Consider the following 19819-nt stretch of genomic DNA (forward strand, 5'->3'; position numbering starts at 1 on the left):
GAAGCAAGTAAACAACTGGGGCCTAATGAAGGCATTTTTCACCACTGTCAGGACATTTATCCGAGTGACAATCACTACGTGTTCACGCTCTTCTCTGTAGCCTGGAGAAATTACAAAACCTCCCCATCTCATAAGAAATATGCAGTCTGTTGTTCTTCCTGTCTGTTCAATTACACATCAGTGACCTTGTAAGTAAAATTGTGACTAAAGTAATCTATTCTATGGATGCTTGGGTGGCACAAGTCAGTTAAGCCTAAGAGTCTTGATCTTGGCTAAGGTCCTGTTTTCATGGTTTGAGTTCCAGCCCCACATCAGGCTCTGTGCTAAAGGCATGGGATTCTGTCTTCACTTCCCTGCCTCCTCCCCTTCTTGTGCTCTCTTTCTCACACACACACACACACAAAATAAATTAGATAATAAGCAAACCAAAATATATCTATTCTAGTTATAAATAATAAATTACAGGCATAAATGAACCCTTTTATAATTATCATATAAGTAGCTGTTTGAATATGTTAATGGCCCCAGCAATAAGGCCAGTATCTTATCAGTAATATAACAGTTTGTTCTGTAATATTGAAGAAATACTTTAAATTATCTTTGAATGTGTATCTTTCAATATGATACATTATAGTTGTCCAACATTTATCTGGGCATGGGGTTTGAAGACTGTTGCACAAAGATAGTTCAAAGTTCCTTCAAGAAATATGGGTAAGGGCAATTGTTTCTGAATTTTAATGTGACTGACCACAGGTGAAGGTGTAGGGAAAGCTAGGTTTTAGGGAATGCAGGCATTCGAGACCAAATGTTGAACATTGTGCCTTGTGTCCTAGGAAAAATGTTGACGTCTTGATAGATGAAATGCTCAAGGAGATCCATTAGCATCTTTACGTGTTTTCAGTCATAAGTGTAACAGTGAACTGCCTAGGACAGAAGAAAATGCAGGTGGATGTGCCAGCTGATACATATAAAAAGAAAGCTGGTGGTAGTCAATAATGAATAGACATTTCCAGCCTGAGGAACTGAAATGGATAGATGTGCTGAAGTTCACTTGGTCTATATTGAGCTTTGATGTCAATTGACTCTTTTGAAAAGAAACAGGTTACAAGGATAGTCTTTGCCAGTCTCAATTTTCTTAAAAATGTCAGTGTATTGATTTTGAGAGAGAGAGAATGGGAGACTGAGAGAGAGAGAGAGAGAGAGAGAGAGCAAGTGAGAACCAGGGAGGGGCAGAGAGAGAGGGACAAAGAGAATCCCAAACAGGCTCTGTGCTGTCAGAGCAGAGCCTGATGTGGGGCTTGATCTCACAAACCCAGATCTCGTAAACAAAATCAAGAGACCCTCAACCAACTGAGCCACCCAGTTTCATGTCAATTTCTTGTTTCTGAACAACCAGTAAGGGACAGGAATTCTGACACCCCCAAAAGGGGATAGGAGATTCTTGCTCCATGGGAGTTTCAGGAGCCAACCCATTCATCACCCTGTTTTTCATTTCTGAACATCTAGAGGTCAGTCAAGTGTTAAAAAGTAAATATACATAGATTTTATGAAATGGAAAGAGGACCCAGCAGTGCCTTCAACTGTCTCTCTTTAGACCTTCGTCTGTGCTTTCTGATTCCATTCTTCTTTCCAGGTCAGCATTTAGCTCAGGAAGAAGCCCCAGCAGGCAAAGCATCCCAGGATGGGAAAGAAAACTACTCCCTCCAGCAATAGGGACTGCCCTGAGCCAGCAGGACCCTACCTCCCTGACAGCAATGCAATGATTGGCCTGGCCTTCACCACCTGCATGTACCACCACCCTTCCTCCTACATTTTCTTTATATAAACCTGGAAGGATTTTCAGCAGGTTGGGGACAGTGTTTGAGATGTTGGTCACCTCTCTTCTCAGTGTTGGCCTCTGTGAAGAAAATCTCCTTCTTGTTTTATCACCACTCATCCCACTGCTGTTCTTGCCTTCTCTCGGGGACCCACACAGACCAGGTTTGGCCACTTGCCACTGACAAAATCCAAAGGCAGAGAGATGAGAGGTGGTGAAACATGAGAGGAAGTTATTTCAGGGAGGCTGACACTGAAAAGATGGCTGAATAATGTCTCAAGGACTGTCTCCAAAGTGCTGGATACACTTCCAGGTGTATGGGAGGGAAAAGGGGAGAGGTGGGTGGAGGGGCAAAAGGAGTCAGGACCTGCAGGTAGACAGTGAAGTCTGTCATTGTCCTGGAGTCAATCCAGGGTGGGGTCTTTCTGGCTCAGGACAGTCTTTGAGGCATGAGGGGTAGTTCCAGTTCCCCTGAGGGATACTTTGTCCTCAGGGCCTTCCTCCTGAGCCAGGAGACAAGCTGGAAGGAACCCAGTGAGGAAGTTTGAGGTGAAAATTGAGGCAGCAAAAGTCCTCTGTCTTGCCCTTGGATTTGGTCAGCCATGAGTGGCAGAACTGGGTCTGTCTGGGGCCACTGGAACCAGGTGCTCCTGTACCCTTGGGTCCTGCTTACAAAGTCATTACCACAATCTGTCCAGTAAACATATCCCTCATCTCCCATTGTTAATATGTGTGTGTGTACGCGTGTGTCTTGAGAACACTTCCAATAGCCTCTCTTAGCAAATCTCAAGGGTACAATACACTAGTATTAAGCACACTCACCAAGGTGTAAACATTCACTACTCACACATCCTGCATTAGTAGTGCCTTTTGCCAGTTGTCCAACATCTAAACATTTCCCCCATCCTCAGCCCCTGGCAACAAACATGCTGATCTTTAATAATTTTGCCATTTTTAAGATTTGCATGTATGTGATTTCATAGAGTATATATTTTTCTGCATGTGGCTTATTTAACTTAACAAAATATCTTCTAGCAACCTCTAAGTTGCTGGAAATGGAAAAATGTCCTTCTTTTCTGAGGCTGAAACACATACCAAGAATAAATTAGATGAGGGACCTCTACTAGGAAGGAGTTAATAGCAGAGATGAACCTTTAATTTTTATTTGATTTTTTAAAATAGTTTATTGATTTATTCTAGAGAGAGAGAGACAGAGAGAGAATGAGCAGTGTTGGAGGAGATAGGGAGACAGAGGATCTGAAGCGGGCTCTGTGCTGAAAGCAGAGACCCCGATGTGGGACTCAAACTAACCAACCGCTAGCTCATGACCTAAGCCAAGGAGGGACACTTAACTGAGCCATTCAGGTGCCCCAGCGATGAACCATTTATAAAGGGTTATCTGCACGGCAGTGCAAATATATTTGATAAACATTTGTCTTCCTTTCTCATTGAATGTAGATGTTGTTCCTCCTTCTTGAGATGTAAATCCCTACCCCCTTCTCCTTCATTCCAAATGGCATATAAGCATCAATTGCCTGTCTTTGAGCCTCAAATCTTTGAGGTTCCCATCATCAAGAAATTCTTTTTTTTCTCTTTTGAAACTGCCTGATGTCAGTTTAATTGTTAGACTGGCCCAAGGATAGAGAACAGATGAAGGAAAATGTTTTCTTCTTGTACACATTCATTCTGTGGTTAAAAACTGACCTCTGTTCTTCAGAGCTAAAATAAAATGTGAAGACAGAGTTTGGGCAAAAGAGGAATAAGAGCTTTATTGTTTTCCCAGGCAGAAGAGGCTGAAGCAGGTTAAGGCCTTCAACACTGCAAGCCCACCCAGAAGAAGGGGCTGGGGGTTTTTATAGGGAAAAACAGGATCCATCCTGTTTCAACAGGAAATGTGTTTGTGTTGCCAGCCTTTGTCATCATATTTCCAGTGTGGTACTTGGTTAAAAAAAAGGAAGGGGGGTTAAGAAGGAATAATGGGAGGTTTCCCCAGGAGAAAAAAAGTTACTAAGTTCAATAGCCAACCTTGTTGATGTTTTATTGCCTCCATTTTCAATTGTTCAATTTTATGCTTTTAAGTGGTTTCAGTTTCAGGCAGCAGCACAACTGTCTTAGATCACTCTATATTTTACTGTGAGAAACCACTCAATATTTTCTGGAATGGACAAAATAAAGAAAAGAGGATAACACCAAATTTCAGTGAAAATAATGAGGGATTAGAAATCTCAAATATTCCTGGAAGGAGTTAAAAAATGCATTCAGTTGGGAAAACTGTTTAGCGGTGACTTAGCAAAGTAAACTTTGCTACTGAATGGGAGCATTTTACCATTCCAAAATGTGTCTCTTTGGCATAAGGATTACTTTAAAGGAGCAGACAAAGGAAAAGGTCTGAAACCCTTTTGAAAGAGGCATTTGCATGTATAAGGGAAAGATCCCTGTGGAAGGGTGTCTCCCACTGCAAAGAAGAAAGAGGGGGGACGTGTAAATCTCCAGAAACTCTGATCAGTGGAGGAGGCATGGATTTAAATCTGGACAACCACCATAGCTATGATCGTGCTTTTTGTCTGGTCACCTTCCCAAATACTTCCCAACAGGATCACTTGTGGAATTTCAAAAAATGATCATATCGCCCCCCCCCCCCCCAGATTCTGTCAATCAATGTTTGATGAAACAATGGTGTTGTTTTAATTAAGTGCTACAGGTGATTCTAAGGAAATCCAGGATGAAGCACAAAGGTTTCCCAATAATTTAGGAGAGGTGAGTGCAGGCTTTGGCTCTAGGGGAGGTACCAGGGTCTCCTCTACAGAAGTTGGAGAGGATCAGGGCCGTGTAAAAAAGTGTGCCTATGATGTAGTAGCATTTGTAGGGGTAGTGGCATCTGTGGGCAGAGAAGCCTCCAGAAGCCAGAGGATGAAAACTCAGAGGTTGGCATCCACTTAGGAGCTCAAAAGGTTCTGAATAGTTTTACGCAAAGGAGTAGGAAATTGGGTCTTTTCTACATTTCAGTCTGGCCAGCAGGTGATCAGTTTACAGTGGAAGAGGCTGTGTTAGTGGCTTGGAAGATAGTTTTTCCTTCTGCAGCTGTGATATCTCTAGCAAAATCTTTGGAGAAGAAATCTAGCGGACCAGGTGAAAGAAGGAATGGCCAGTTCTCAGGTAAGCTGTGCTTTCGAGGGCAGAGCCCATTCCCTCTTTTTCTCTTGAAAGTCCATGCTAACTGAAATTACAAGTGTTGGTTTTTCTAGTTCTGAGATTTCTGCTTTATTTTTTCACCTAATTTTTAAGCTTTTCCGATGACTCAAGATTAGGTTTGTACAACACTCTTCCATTTTATCGCTGAGCCTTCTCCCCTTTCTCCAACTCCAAATTAAAGTTCTGCAAGTATTGAAAATATTCCCTTTGTGAATGATCCACAGGGGAAGGCATTGAGTCCAAGATTCCTATTGCTGATTGGAGTCTGGTCCTGGGATAGCACTCAAGGAAAACCGTTCCAATTTAGGTCAGATCTGGAGGCTTAATCGCCTCTTTAGAGACCAGGAGGAAGAAAGTGCACAAATACACAGGATGAATAATGAGGCCCACATTAACTCCAAAGTTGTCTGATAAAAAGAAGACTTTTGCTCTTTAGAATGTAAAAAAGATACCCCATTTTCAGTTTATTTCATTACAAGTGATTTCATTACTGCTGATATGAAATGCTTTAACTTGGCTTTGTGCTCTCTGCTAGATTTCTCCTCTATAACGCTCACATTTCCCTTCTCATTTGTAAGGGTTTTAGGTATATTTCCTGAGTGATGTGCAGAAACCATCCCATTTCAACTGGAAACCTCTTCTGAGTTTCTCTTTGCCTGTAGTTATTGATGAAAGGAACAGAGGCAAAAGAAATGTCGATAGGATTAAATTTTCTTACAGCTTGCCATCCCTTGATAAACACTAGATATAGGCAGAGTCTGACACTGCTCAAGGAATTCACAATTGCCTTCATGTGAATGCTTTGCCAGAGGCAAAAGGGAAGCTCAGCTTGAGGAGAGTCAGACTGCCAGTATCCTGTAAGTCTTCTTGACTATCTGAAAATGCTTTAGAAACTTCTTTTATCTCTATGCCTCCAACTTAAAGCATATCATCAGTGTCTCCTCACAATCCTACTGCAGCCCTTGGTGCCACAATTCCTCTCTCTGTGCTTTCATCAAAACAGCTTTTTTGACCAAAGAGGGCTCCAGAATCCTTTCTTGACCCCTTCTCCCAACCCACATCCCAGCAGTTTCCACTGGACAATGAAGGCCCTCACCTTTGTGTAGTAGAGATATTGACTTCTGGGAATGGAGGTTCTAAATCACTCAGACCTCCATCCTGTAGATTGTTAGTTTACTCCACACTCTTGATGCAAATCTATTATTCTATTTACTTTGTATTTTCAGAACAAGAAAAGAAGAATCCCATAGTTTACATGCTTGCACCTTAGAATACTGAAATAGAATAGAGCAGAAATGAGGATTGAAACAAAAGCTTTCAATGCAACAGTATATGATGGGATCATCAAGCACAATGGTCAAGAAACTATTCTTGAGATGTTGGATGATGCAAGATAGCTTATTGGAGTAGCACAGAGACTGGACCTGTGGTCAGAGAGAGTGATACTGTGGCTTCACGAAGCTTGTATGTCCTGGGGGGGAGGGGAGTTGCACGCAGTTTAAGATCACAAATGTTCCTTTTATTTTATTTTAAGTTTATTTACTTATTTTGAGAAGGACACAGAGCACATGATGGAGGGAACGGGGAAAAATTGGGAGAGAAAGAGAATCGCAAGCAGGCTCCACATACTCAGCAGCACGGAGCCCTACTGGGGGCTCAAACTCATAAACTGTGAGATCATGACCTAAACTGCAACCAAGAGACAGAGGCTTAACCCACTGAGCAACTCAGGAGCCCCTTCCTTTGAATTTCTGAGTGTAAAACTGCTTCTGCAGGATTTCTCTGGTGATTACCATTCAGTTCAACGTTACTTATTGAGATGTATAGGCAGTCAGGAGACCCCTTAAGAATGTAGCAACCAGCACTTACTTGATGCTTATTAAAACTCTGCAGGCTCTAGGTCAGCCTTCTCTGGTGAAGGTGCACATTTTCCTGTTTGTATCCCTCATCATACTCGATTCAGAAATAATAGCTGGTTTATGTATATCTTTCAATGTGTTTGTGTTGACAGTGTGAATAAAAGACCTAAGCATCATTATCTAAAACTAGATTTATGAGTGTAATGTCATTGAAGATGTTTCTGAGTTTCCACGACCATTTCCTGCTCTTCCCTTGTTTTCTGTAGTTTGTGTGAGAGACGGGAAGATGAAGAGAACAAGTGGAGAAGAAGCAGAGAGAGAGAGGAAGAGAGAGACAGTTTAAAAACAGGCTCCCTGTTATCATCGTAGAGCCCAATGTAGGGCGCAAACTCAGGAGCCTTGAGATCACAATCTCAGTCAAAATCAAAAGTCAGATGCTTAACCAACTGAGCCACCCAGGTGGCCTTCCACTCTATCACTTTTAATATGTATATAACTGCTTTCTAAATGTATGGGTGTGTGCATGAAGTGTAAAACAGGAGATCAATTTTGTGTGGACACTTTCTGGTTTCCATCATTCTTTTCAGCTTTCACACGTGTTACTAACGTTGCTTTAGGGTCCCGTCTGGATATTGACCACTGTGTCGTTTTAGATCAGCTCTAGGTCAGATAACCCGGGTTAAAACGGAATCTCTTCCATGTACTGGATGCTTGACAAAATATCCAGAGAAATAGAATAACCTGTTTGCTCTCATAGATGATAATTGTTTATAATTATGATTATTATTCATTTCCCATTAATTTATGAAAAATGAGTAGATGCTATCTACTAAGTAGGAAATGCTCAGAAAGGCTCCTTGTTGCCTTTTTTGCTATTCTAGTAGAACCTGTGGTTGTTATAAAACCCATTTAGTTCCAAGTACTCCATGAGTTCCTGCCTTTGAATTCTTGCTCTTTGTTATTCAAATATCTATTCCCTGGCCAATAGGCTAATGTCTTGTCAGCAATGCAGAATCTGGGGGCACTTGGGTGGCTCAGTCAGTTAAGCATCTGACTCTTGATTTCAGCTTAGGTCAGTAGCTCATGGTTCCTGAGATGGAGCCCCAAGTCAGGCTCTGCACTGTCAGTGGGGAGCCTCCTTGGGATTCTCTCTCTCTCCGTCTCTCTACCCTCCTCCACTTGCTCTCTCTCTCACTCTCTCAAAATAAGCATATAAACTTAAAAAAAAATAAAGCTCTTCAATGCACCATTGTGAAATTGTAATTCATATTAGAATATGCTACGTACATTGTAACACACCCAGAATTTCCATCTAAGAAATAGACACCAGGTATACTATGTGATGTGAATATAGTATTTAAAAATGCGGATGCCTTTGTTGATGTCTTCATTTTATAAATTCGCTTGAATAAACACAATATTTACACTGGTTCTTACCTCAAAGTAAGAAAATACATGAAAGCATATTATTGTGTTGAAAAAGGTCTTCCTGCAGAAAGCAGGAAACCCCTCTAAGTCGGAACCAGTTTTCCTAAAGTACCTGAAGAAACAGGAATTCACTTCTTGGTGAGTCACAGATAGATTCTATACCAGCTGGGGTTGTCACACAAAGGAAATGTGAATTTTAACAATTAAGGAGATCACAGGGAATCACTTCCAAAGCAGAGACCCTGGGAAGGGAATGGTTTCACATATAGTCAGGGTGGAGAATTAGAGGGAGAGCCCATCATCTTATGTAAAGGTGGAGAATTAGAGGGAGAGCCCATCATCTTATATAAAGGTGGGGATAAGGTTGCACTTGGGCCTGAAGAAAACAGTTGTATACAGGGGGGGTCTGGGTGGCTCAGTTGGCTGAGCATCCAACTTCAGCTCAGGTAATGATCATGCAGTCTGTGTGCTCGAGATCTTGCGGTTTGTGAGTTCGATCCCTGCAATTGGCTCTGTGCTGACAGCTCAGAGCCTGGAGCCTGCTTCCAATTCTGTGTCTCCATCTCTGTCCTTCCCTTGCTCCTGCTCTGTCTCTCTCTCAAAAATAAATACACATTAGAATGTTTACTTTTTGAAAGCAAGCAGTTCCATACCTATTCTGGATGTTACATAGTAAATGAGGTTTGTGCTCTCTCTTAGGTGGAGAGTTTAGCGTTATAATGAGGTCATGGTAACAATCCTCTCCCCGTGGTTGGCACCACTGTCTACCTGCTTAGGAGTGAGTCAGGGGATGAGCTCAGACAGGGTGGGTATAAGCTCTTTCTCAGATGACATACCTTTTGTTGTATACTTTCTGTTTCCATCACAAGAGACGATGGCCCTGGGGTGTTGTTGCCTGAAGTAACAGATAAGGTTGAAAGAACAAGTGAAATAAAATGAGGGACTAAGGGCAGTGGGTATCAACAAGTAAGCAGTGAAGGTCAGGTCTTGGGGTCCAGCTGGTGACATTAACTCCCTCCTGCAACTTAGGTACCATTATGAATGCTGCCTATGGCTACTTGGTAACTGTGGTATTTGTTGCAGGGACTGCTGACCTTCAGGGATGTGGCCATAGAATTCTCTCAGGAGGAATGGGGATGCCTGAACCAGAGTCAACAAGAACTGTACAGGGATGTGATGTTAGAGACCTATGGACACCTCCTCTTCTTGGGTGAGGATAACTCCTTCCAGACTTCCCAAACCACACTCGCGGGTTTGTTCCTTCCTTGGAAGACTGTTGCTGGGAAACATCCTCTTTGCATGACTGGGATTCAGATGCCTGCAGTCAGAGAAAGAAGTAGAGTTTGTAGATATAGAGAAATATCTTCATGAGGTTTCCTTTCCAGCTGTAGATTCCCCTTCTTTACGGTGAGGTAAGAGCATCATTATCTGTAGATGAGTGGTAATTGTAAACATTGAGTGGCATAAAATGGTACTGCCCACTTAAGCTCCCAACTGCTACTCATTCCTGTAGTGGTAGTACTTGGACGTGAGGTCATGATGTGAACATTGGAAATTCCTGTCAAGTATACTAAAGGGGCTTTTGGGCAACAGCATTCAGAAATCATTTTCTGGTATTCTACATTGTCCTCTCTCGTGTACTGAGCACAGTATTGGGCTGAAAGAACCTGAGAAACAGGTATGTTCTTTTTTTTTTTTTTTTTTTCTGAAAACCAGGTCTCATTGTGTCAAAACCACACCTGGTCATTTTTTTGGAACAAAAGAGGGAGCTCTGGGATGTGAAGAGAGAGAAGACGGTAGCCTCACCAGCAGGTAGGTGGGCATGAACAAAACAGATGACAGTGGTGATATGCAAATATTTAAAATATGGCTCAAGTAGCTCTCCTTGCATGGAAATTAGTTTGGAAGACCAGTTTTATGTCTGTCCCACTCATAGCGGGACATCAGCTTTCCAAGCCATCATACTCTTACATTCTCGAAGGATTCTTTGTTCTGCTCCAGTGATGGTCCATCACATCCACAGTGAGTGCCAGGAGACTCCCCTTGCGCATTGAGTATCTCCAAAGTCTGAAAGCTTCTCCTTTGCTTTGAAGGCCCTGGAGAATTCTCCATATTCTGAGAAACTCTATTGTAAGTCATTCCCAATTTCTGTTTTCGTGAGAAGTGTGTCATATTAGTGGTGGACAGAGTGGGTTTTGGTGTCCAAACCCAGGAGCACTGGAGACAGGGATCACGTGATTTCCAGTTTATGCTTTCCAATGTTCCTGGGGCTATACTCTTTGTTTTTATTTTAATGTTTGTTTTTGAGAGAGAGGCAGACAGACAGAGCAATCGTGGGGGAGGGGCAGAGAGAGACAGAAACATCGAATTTGAAGCAGCAGCCAGGCTTGGAGCAGTCAGCACAGAGCTTGATGTGGGGTTCGAACTCACAGACCACAAGATCATGACCTGAGCTGAAGTTGGATGGTCAACCAATTAAGCCACGCAGGCGCCCCACTGATGCTTTAGGCTTAATCATACAACACTGAGATTCAGTAATTCCCTCAGATAAAAAAGCATTTTCTAAAATGAGAAAATCTCATGCTCTATTTCACTTCAGAAGCTTATTTTTCTTATGAATGATAATAAGAAATTTCCAATTTATGTCTTCCATTCCTCAATGGTGAAATAATTTGTCCATGTTTATTCTAATATTCCTACCAACATTAATGCCACAAGGGAACTAGAACACTGAGAACTTAGAACTCACAGCCTGCCATAAAGACTCAATGGGTACGTTATTTCTCAGTAACTTCATAATTTTCATCTTTTTTCTTGTATAATAGAAACTTCCTGTGCCTTTGTCATAAATGTTTTCACTTTCTGCGTGGCTCTTTATGAGATTCATTTCTGACTTCTTAGATGAAAATTCTGACATGGCATGTGCGTCCTGAGGTATGAGGTAGATCATTTGGGTTGACCTGTTGGTCCTGCAGAGTTTTCCTGATATCATTTAGTTACCTGTTCTCTCTTCTTCCTCCATAAGTCTCTCTAAGATGATCATTTGAATTGTTTGCCATGGAATAGTGGCTTGATATTTGAATAAAATGGTTATTTTCCTTTTGGCTGTTAGACTGTGATTTACATATTTGTTCTGGACATTTATTTCACAGCTGTCGTTCTGTGTCCTTTGAAGAACATTAGCCACCTGATCCCAGTGTCACCCATTACAGGTTCCTTATTTCCTGTGTGCTGTCTGCTGGATCCCTCCACTAGAAGGTTGATATTTTTTCTCTGTTATCATTAAGTATCTTTATGGGAAGATGTGCACTAATCATCTCATTTATTGTGGAAGCTTCCTCCTTCATTTCACTTTGTGGTCTGCTTTGGAAAATGAAGGATTTCTCCTATGTTTGCTGTAGGAATTGCTGTTTAAAGTAGAGATTGTGAATGAGAGTTCTGTCCTGTAAATTTCCATTTTATTCTGCCCTCATGTCCCATAGATACTCTTCCTTATCTCTTTTCTGTTGCTGCAAATAAAAAAAAATGTGCATCACATTAGTTCAAATGCCTTAAAATTGTGAATGTAATCCAGAACAAAACATAAAGGAGACCTAGACTTTTAATGCTATAGAAGACTCAAAAACAATACCTATTGGATTTTCTTTTTTTTTTAATATGAAATTTATTGTCAAATTGGTTTCCATATAACACCCAGTGCTCATCCCAACAGGGGCCCTCTTCAATACCCATCACCCACCCTCCTCTCCCTCCCACCACCCATCAACCCTCAGTTTGTTCTCAGATTTAAGAGCCTCTTATGGTTTGCCTCCCTCCTTCTCTAACCTGTTTTTTATTTTCTTTCCCTCCCCCATGGTCCTACATTTCTCAGGATCCACATAAGAGTGAAAACATATGGTATCTGTCTTTCTCTGTATGACTTCTTTCACTTAGCATAACACTCTCCAGTTCCATCCACGTTGCAACAAAAGGCCATATTTCATTCTTTCTCATTGCCAAGTAGTATTCCATTGTGTATATAAGCCACAATTTCTTTATCCATTCGGCAGTTGATGGACATTTAGGCTCTTTCCATAATTTGGTTATTGTTGAGAGTGCTGCTATAAACATTGGGGTACAAGTGCTCCTATGAATCAGCACTCCTGTATCCCTTGGGTAAATTTGTAACAGTGCTATTGCTGGGTCATAGGGTAGTGCTATTTTAAATTTTTTCAGGAATCTCCACACTGTTTTCCAGAGCGACTGCACCAGGTTGCATTCCCACCAACAGTGCAAGAGGGTTCCCGTTTCTCCACATCCTCGCCAGCATCTATAGTTTCCTGATTTGTTCATTTTAGCCACTATGACTGGCGTGCGGTGGTATCTGAGTGTGGTTTTGATTTGTATGTCCCTGATGAGGAGCGACGTTGAGCATCTTTTCATGTGTCTGTTGGCCACCTGGATGTCTTGTTTAGAGAAGTGTGTATTCATGTTTTCTGCCCATTTCTTCACTGGATTTTATGTTTTTCGGGTGTGGAGTTTGGGGAGTTCTTTATAGATTTTGGATACTAGCCCTCTGTCCGATATGTCATTTGCAAATATCTTTTGCCATTCCGTTGGTTGCCTTTTCGTTTTGTTGATTGGTTCCTTTGCTGTGCAGAAGCGTTTTATCTTCATGAGGTCCCAATAGTTCATTTTTGCTTTTAATTCCCTGGCCTTTCGGGATGTGTCAAGTAAGAAATTGCTGCAGCTGAGGTCAGAGAGGTTTTTCCCTGCTTTCTCCTCTAGGGTTTTGATGGTTTCCTGTCTCACATTCAGGTCCTTTATCCATTTTGGGTTTATTTTTGTGAATGGTGTAAGAACGTGGTCTAGTTTCAACCTTCTGCATGTTGCTGTCCAGTTCTCCCAGCACCATTTGTTAAAGAGACTGTCTTTTTTTTCCATTGGATATTCTTTCTCACTTTGTCAATGATTAGCTGGCCATATTTTTGTGTGTCTAGTTATGGGGTTTCCATTCTATTTCATTGGTCTATGTGTCTGTTTTTGTGCCAATACCATGCTGTCTTGATGATGACAGCTTCGTAGTAGAGGCTAAAGTCTGGGATTGTGATGCCTCTCGCTTTGGTCTTCTTCTTCAATATTACTTTGGCTATTTGGGGTCTTTTGTGGTTCCATACAAATGTTAGGATTGCTTGTTCTAGCTTGGAGAAGAATGCTGATGCAATTTTGATTGGGATTGCATTGAATGTGTAGATAGCTTTGGGTAGTATTGACATTTTGACAATATTTATTCTTCCAATCCATGAGCACGGAAAGTTTTTCCATTTCTTTATATCTTCTTCAATTTTCTTCATAAGCTTTCTATAGTTTTCAGCATACAGGTATTTTACACCTTTGGTTAGGTTTATTCCTAGGTATTTTCTGCCTCTTGGTGCAATTGTGAATGGGATCAGTTTCTTTATTTGTCTTTCTGTTGCTTCATTATTAGTGTATAAGAATGCAACTGATTTCTGTACATTGATTTTGTACCCTGCAACTTTGCTAAATTCATGTATCAGGTCTAGCAGACTTTTGGTGGAGTCTATCATGGGTTTTCCATGTTTGGTCTCATGACATCTGCAAAAAGTGAAAGCTTAACTTCATCTTTCCAATTCTGATGCCTTTGATTTCCTTTTGTTGTCTGATTGCTGATGCTAGAACTTCCAACACTATGTTAAACAACAGGAGTAAGAGTGGACACCCCTGTCGTGTTCCTGGTCTCAGGGAGAAAGCTGTCAGTTTTTCCCTATTGAGCATGATAGTAGCTGTGGGCTTTTCATAAATAGCTTTTATGATTTTTAGTGTGTTCCTTCTATCCCGACTTTCTCGAGGGTTTTTATTAAGAAAGGATGCTGATTTTTGTCAAATGCTTTTTCTGCATCAATTGACAGTCTCATATGGTTCTTATCTTTTCTTTTATTAATTTGATGTATTACGTTGATTGATTTGCGAATGTTGAACCAGCCCTGCAGCCCAGGAGTGAATCCCACTTGATCATGGTGAATAATTCTTTTATTATGCTGTCGAATTTGATTTGCTAGTATCTTATTGAGAATTTTTCATTCATGTCCATCAGGGATATTGGCCTGTAGTTCTCTTTTTTTACTGGGTCTCTGTCTGGTTTAGGAATCAAAGTAATGCTGGCTCTATAGAATGCGTCTGGAAGTTTTCCTTCCCTTTTTACTTTTTGGAATACCTTGAAAAGGACAGGTATTACCTCTGCTTTAAATGTCTGGTAGAATTCCCCTGGGAAGCCATCTGGTCTGGACTCTTATTTGTTGGGAGTTTTTTGATAAATGATTCCATTTCTTCGCTGGTTATGGGTCTATTCAAGCTTTCTATCTCTTCCTGTTTGAGGTTTGGAAGTGTGTGGGTGTTTAGGAATTTGTCCATTTTTCCAGGTTGTCCAGTTTGTTGGCATATAGTTTTTCATAGTATTCCCTGATAATTGCTTGTATTTCTGAGGGGTTGGTTGTAACAATTCCATTTTCATTCGTGATTTTATTTATTTGGGTCATCTCCCTTTTCTTTTTGAGAAGCCTGGGTAGATGTTTATCAATTTTGTTTATGTTTTCAAAAAACCAACTCTTGCTTTCATTGATCTGCTCTACTGTTTTTTTAGATTCTATACTGTTTATTTCTGCTCTGATCTTTATTATTTCTCTTCTTCTGCTGGGTTTGGGGTCTCTTTGCTGTTCTGCTTCTAGTTCCTTTAGGTGTGCTGTTAGATTTTGTATTTGGGATTTTTCTTGTTTCTTGAGATAGGCCTGGATTGCAATGTATTTTCCTCTCAGGACTGCCTTTGCTGCATTCCAAAGCCTTTGGATTGTTGTATTTTTATTCGTTTCCATATATTTCTTAATTTCTTCTCTAATTGCCTGGCTGACCCATTCATTCTTTAGTAGGGTGTTCTTTAACCTCTATGCTTTTGGAGGTTTTCCAGACTTTTTCATTTGGTTGATTTCAAGCTTCATGGCATTGTGGTCTGAAAGTATGCATGGTATGATCTCAATTCTTATATACTTCTGAAGGGTACAGCCTTTAATTTAAAGTCTAGTTTGTCTGATATAAGTATGGCTACTCCAGCTTTCTTTAGAGACAGTAGCATGATAGATAGTTCTCCATCCCCTCACTTTCAGTCTGAAGGTGTCCTCAGGTCTAAAATGAGTCTCTTGTAGACAGCAAATAGATGGGTCTTGTTTTTTTTTTTTTTTCAATTCTGATACCCTATGTCTTTTGGTTGGCGCATTTAGTCCATTTACTTTCAGTGTTATTATAGAAAGATATTGGTTTAGAGTCACTGTGATGTCTGTAGGTTTCATGCTTGTAGTGATGTCTCTGTTACTTTGTCTCACAGGATGCCCCTTAGGATCTCTTGTAGGACTGGTTTAGTGGTGATGGTTTCCTTCAGTTTTTGTTTGTTTGGGAAGAACTTTATCTCCCCTTGTATTCTAAATGACAGACTTGCTGGATAAAGGATTCTCGGCTGCATATTTTTTCTGTTCACCACGTTGAAGATTTCCTGCCATTCCTTTCTGGCCTGCCAAGTTTCAGTAGACAATCCGTCACGAGTCTTATCGGTCTCCATTTATATGTTATAGCATGGTTATTCCTAGCTGCTTTCAGAATTCTCTCTTTATCCTTTTTTTTTTTTTCCAGTTTCACTATGTAGTGTTATGCAGAAGATTGATTTAAGTTACATCTGAAGGGAGTTCTCTGTGCCTCTTGGATTTCAATGCATTTTTCCTTCCCCAGATCAGGGAAGTTCTCAGCTATGATTTCTTCAAGTACACCTTCAGCACCTTTCTCTCTCTCTTCCTCCTCTGGAATCCCAATTATGCGTATATTATTGTGTTTCATCGCATCACTTAGTTCTCTAATTCTCCCCTCATACTCCTGGTTTTTTTTTTTTTTTATCTCTTTTTCTCAGCTTCCTTTTTTTCCATAATCTTATCTTCTAATTCACCTATTCTCTCCTCTGCCTCTTCATTCCGAGCTGTGGTCCCCTCCGTTTTATTTTGCACCTCATTTATAGCATTTTCTAGCTCCTTCTGACTGTTCCTTAATCCCTTGATCTCTGTAGCAATAGATTCTCTGCTGTCCTCTATACTTTTTTCAAGCCCAGCGATTAATTTTATGACTATTATTTTAAATTCATTTTCTGTTATATTGGTTAAATCGTTCTTCATCAGTTTGTTAGCTGTCACTACATCCTGGAGTTTCTTTTGAGGAGAATTCTTCCATTTCATCATTTTGGATAGTCCCTAGAATGGTGTGGAACTGCAGGGCTCTTCCCCTATGCTGTCTGGGGTAACGTGTGTTGGTGGCCGGGGCCGCAGTCAGACCCGATGCTGAATGGGGAAAATAGGCAGCCAAGAACAGTCTATCCAGGAAGACTATCATTCAGACTAGAGGGGAGAGAGATTTCCAGTCAAACAGAAACTAAAGGAGTTTGTGACCACTGGAACAGCCCTCCAAGACATGTTTAAGGATAGTCTTTGACTTCAGAGGAGAGACCAAAAGTGAGAAAGACAAGAAAGTATCAGAAAACAATCTCCAGAAACAATGCCAAAAGTAATAATAAAATGGCAGCAAATAGGTATCTAGTCAATAATTCCTTTGAAGGTAAGTGTACTATGCACTCCAATCAAAACACATAGGGTGTCTGAATGGATTAAAAAAAAACCCAAACCGATTAATCTGCTGCCTACAAAAGACTCAATTTAGACCTGAAGCCGTCTGCCAGTTGAAAGTGAGGGGCTAGAGAAGTTATCATGCAAATGAATGTCAAAAGAAGGCCAGTGTAGCAATATTTATATTTGACAAACTAGCCTTTTTTTGTTCTTGTATTGTGGTTATGTCCTCTTTGGTATCAGGGTAATGCCTGCTACCTAGAATGATTTTCAGTGGGTTCCCTCTATTCTACTATTTGTAGAATTTTGATGAATTTTATCAGTAATTGCTTTTTTAAAAAAATATAATGTTCTCCATTACCTTTTTAATAATTATTTATTTTGAGAGAGAGGAGAGATAAGAGGGAAGAGGTAAGGAGAGAGGGAAATAGAGAGAATCCCAAAAAGGATGCCCACTATCAGTGCAGAGCCCAGTGTGGGGCTGGAACTCACAAAGTGAGATCATGACCTGAGCCAAAACCAACAGTTGGATGCTTAACCAACTGAGCCACCGGGGCATCCAAGGAGTTACTTGTTTAAATGTTTGGTCAATTGACCAGTGAAAGCATGTGGTCTTAGTCTTTTCCAAAATGTCTAATATGTTAGTGTATGATTGCTTTAGGAATCTTTTATCACACTATATGTTTCTGTGGGTAACTGCCTCGTTTTCTTTTCCATTTTTTGTTTGTGGGTTTTTTTTTCAGTGTAAATGTATTTAAGGTATTGCCAATTTTGTGTGTTGTATTGGAGAAATGGAATTACTTTCAATGTTATGTTATTGTTTATTTGGGTCTTCATTTTACTTCTTTCTTATTTTTCTTCAGTGTTTCCTTTTACAGAATTTTATCTAAATTTCTTTTCTTTTGTTCATTGAGTGTAATAAAAGAAAAAAGGTGAAATACAGTAATTAACTCAATCATTTATAGCATAAAAAATTGAAAGTGGAGGGTCTAGTAGAAAAATTAGCAAAAATGAATAATAATGGTTACCAAAAAAAAAAGTTCCCTAGGATTTTATATAGATAATTTCATCCTCTAACAACGATAATTTTGCTTTTTCTTTTCCAATTTGTTTCCATTTTAGAATTGCTTTAAGTTTATTTATTTTGAGAGAGTGGGAGTGGGGGAGAAGCAAGAGAGAGGGAGAGAGACAAAGACAACCCCAACAGGCTCTGTGCTATCAGCATGGAGCCTGATGTGGGGCTCAAATTCACAAAGTGCCAGATTGAAAACCAACAGTCAGACAATTAACTGAGCCAACCGAGCGCTCCCAATTTGGTTTCCTTTTATGTATTTTTTTCTTGCCTAATTGTTCTGAATAGTCCCCATACTATGTGGAATGGACATGGGAAATTTGCTTTCAATACCTTATTTCTGATCCTATAGGAGGAGCTTTCAGTCTTCTCATCGATTATGTTGGATTTCAGCCTTTCACACATACATGATCTTTATTAGGATGAAGTAGTTTCCTTTGATTCTTGCTTTAGTGAGTATCTTTAATCATGAAATGGTGTACAATATGCTCACTTCCTGTTCTGTATCAATTAATCCTCTCTTTGTGATCTTTAGTCTGTAATATGCAGTCCCAACTTGATAGTTTGCCATATGGTGAAACACCCTTGAATTTCAGGAGGAATTCCCAGCTGATTATGTCGTAAAATGGTAAAACGTGCTTTTGATTCAGTTTGTTTTTCATTTGTTTATTTGTTTTGAGAGGGAGAGGGAAGAAGAGGACAATGGGAGGGGCAGAGAGTGAGGCGGAAAGGAGATCCCAAGCAGGTTTTTCAGTTTGCCATGAGCTGGACATGTGGCCTGATCTCACGACTGAGGTCATGACCTGAGCTGAAGTCAAGAGTCAGATGCTTCACCGACTTAGGCACCCAGGCTCCCCTATTTACTTAGTTTTATGGTGGACTTTGCATGAATATTCCCCACAGATAGTCATTCATAGTCTTCTATACTTGTAGCATCTTCCTTCAGCTTTGATAACCTGTTAAGGCTGGTATGATCAAGGGTTTTCATAATCTCTCTTCTCTTCACTCTCTAGAAATGTCTGGGGAGATTTCAAGTACTTTATCATGTCTGTCTATGAATTATTCTGTGAATTCATCTGGCATAAGCATTTTCCTTGTTGGAAATTTATTTTTATATTTATTTTTAATTAAAATTTTTTTTTAATGTTTTCATTTATTTTTGAGGCAGAGACAGACAGAAAGAGACAGAGCATGAGCAGGGGAGGGGAGGAGAGAGTGGGAGGCACAGAATCCGAAGCAGGCTCAAGTCTCTGAGCTGTCAGCACAGAGCCCGATGCAGGGCTCAAACTCACGGACTGTGAGATCCTGACCTGAGCTGAAGTCAGATGCTTACCCAAGTGAGCCACCCAGGCGCCCCACTGGGAGTTTATTTATTACAGTTTTAATCTACTTAGTAGTTGTAGATTCGTTGATTTTTTTCTTTTTTTCTTTTTCTTTCTTTTCTTTTTTTTTTTTTGAGTGTGAGAGTCAGTAAGTGGGGGAGAAGGCAGAGGTATATAGAGAGAGAATCTTAAGCAGGCTTCTTGCTTACGGTAGAGCCTGATATGGGGGTCCATCACATGACCCTAAGATCATGACCTGAGCCAAAATCAAGAGTTGGGCGCTCAACCAACTAAGCCACCCAGGCTCCTCTTTCATTATGTTCTTTTCTCCATGATGATGTCAGGTAGGTTATACCTTTTTTTTGAAATAGCTACTTTTTTTTTTTGATACCTATTTGTTAGCATGTAATTATTCTTTGTGCCAATTATAATTATTTTATATCTATATCACATGTACTGTGGCTTGCGTTACTTCTTCA

At 40.4% G+C, this 19819-nt stretch overlaps 1 protein-coding gene across 2 annotated transcripts in view; it reads left to right on the forward strand.

The window, feature by feature from the left end:
- The window catches only part of LOC125152969 (zinc finger protein 345-like), a 230196-nt gene that overhangs the window by 204883 nt on the left and 5494 nt on the right, over positions 1-19819 (forward strand). For both annotated transcript variants that reach the window (XM_047835727.1, XM_047835728.1), the window contains exons 2-3: positions 9379-9505; positions 10012-10107. In XM_047835727.1, the coding sequence (XP_047691683.1) occupies positions 9379-9505; positions 10012-10107 (223 nt within the window). The remainder of the gene's footprint in view (positions 1-9378; positions 9506-10011; positions 10108-19819) is intronic.

The sequence above is a fragment of the Prionailurus viverrinus genome, chromosome E2 (assembly GCF_022837055.1).
Source record: "Prionailurus viverrinus isolate Anna chromosome E2, UM_Priviv_1.0, whole genome shotgun sequence".
Lineage (NCBI taxonomy): Eukaryota > Metazoa > Chordata > Mammalia > Carnivora > Felidae > Prionailurus > Prionailurus viverrinus.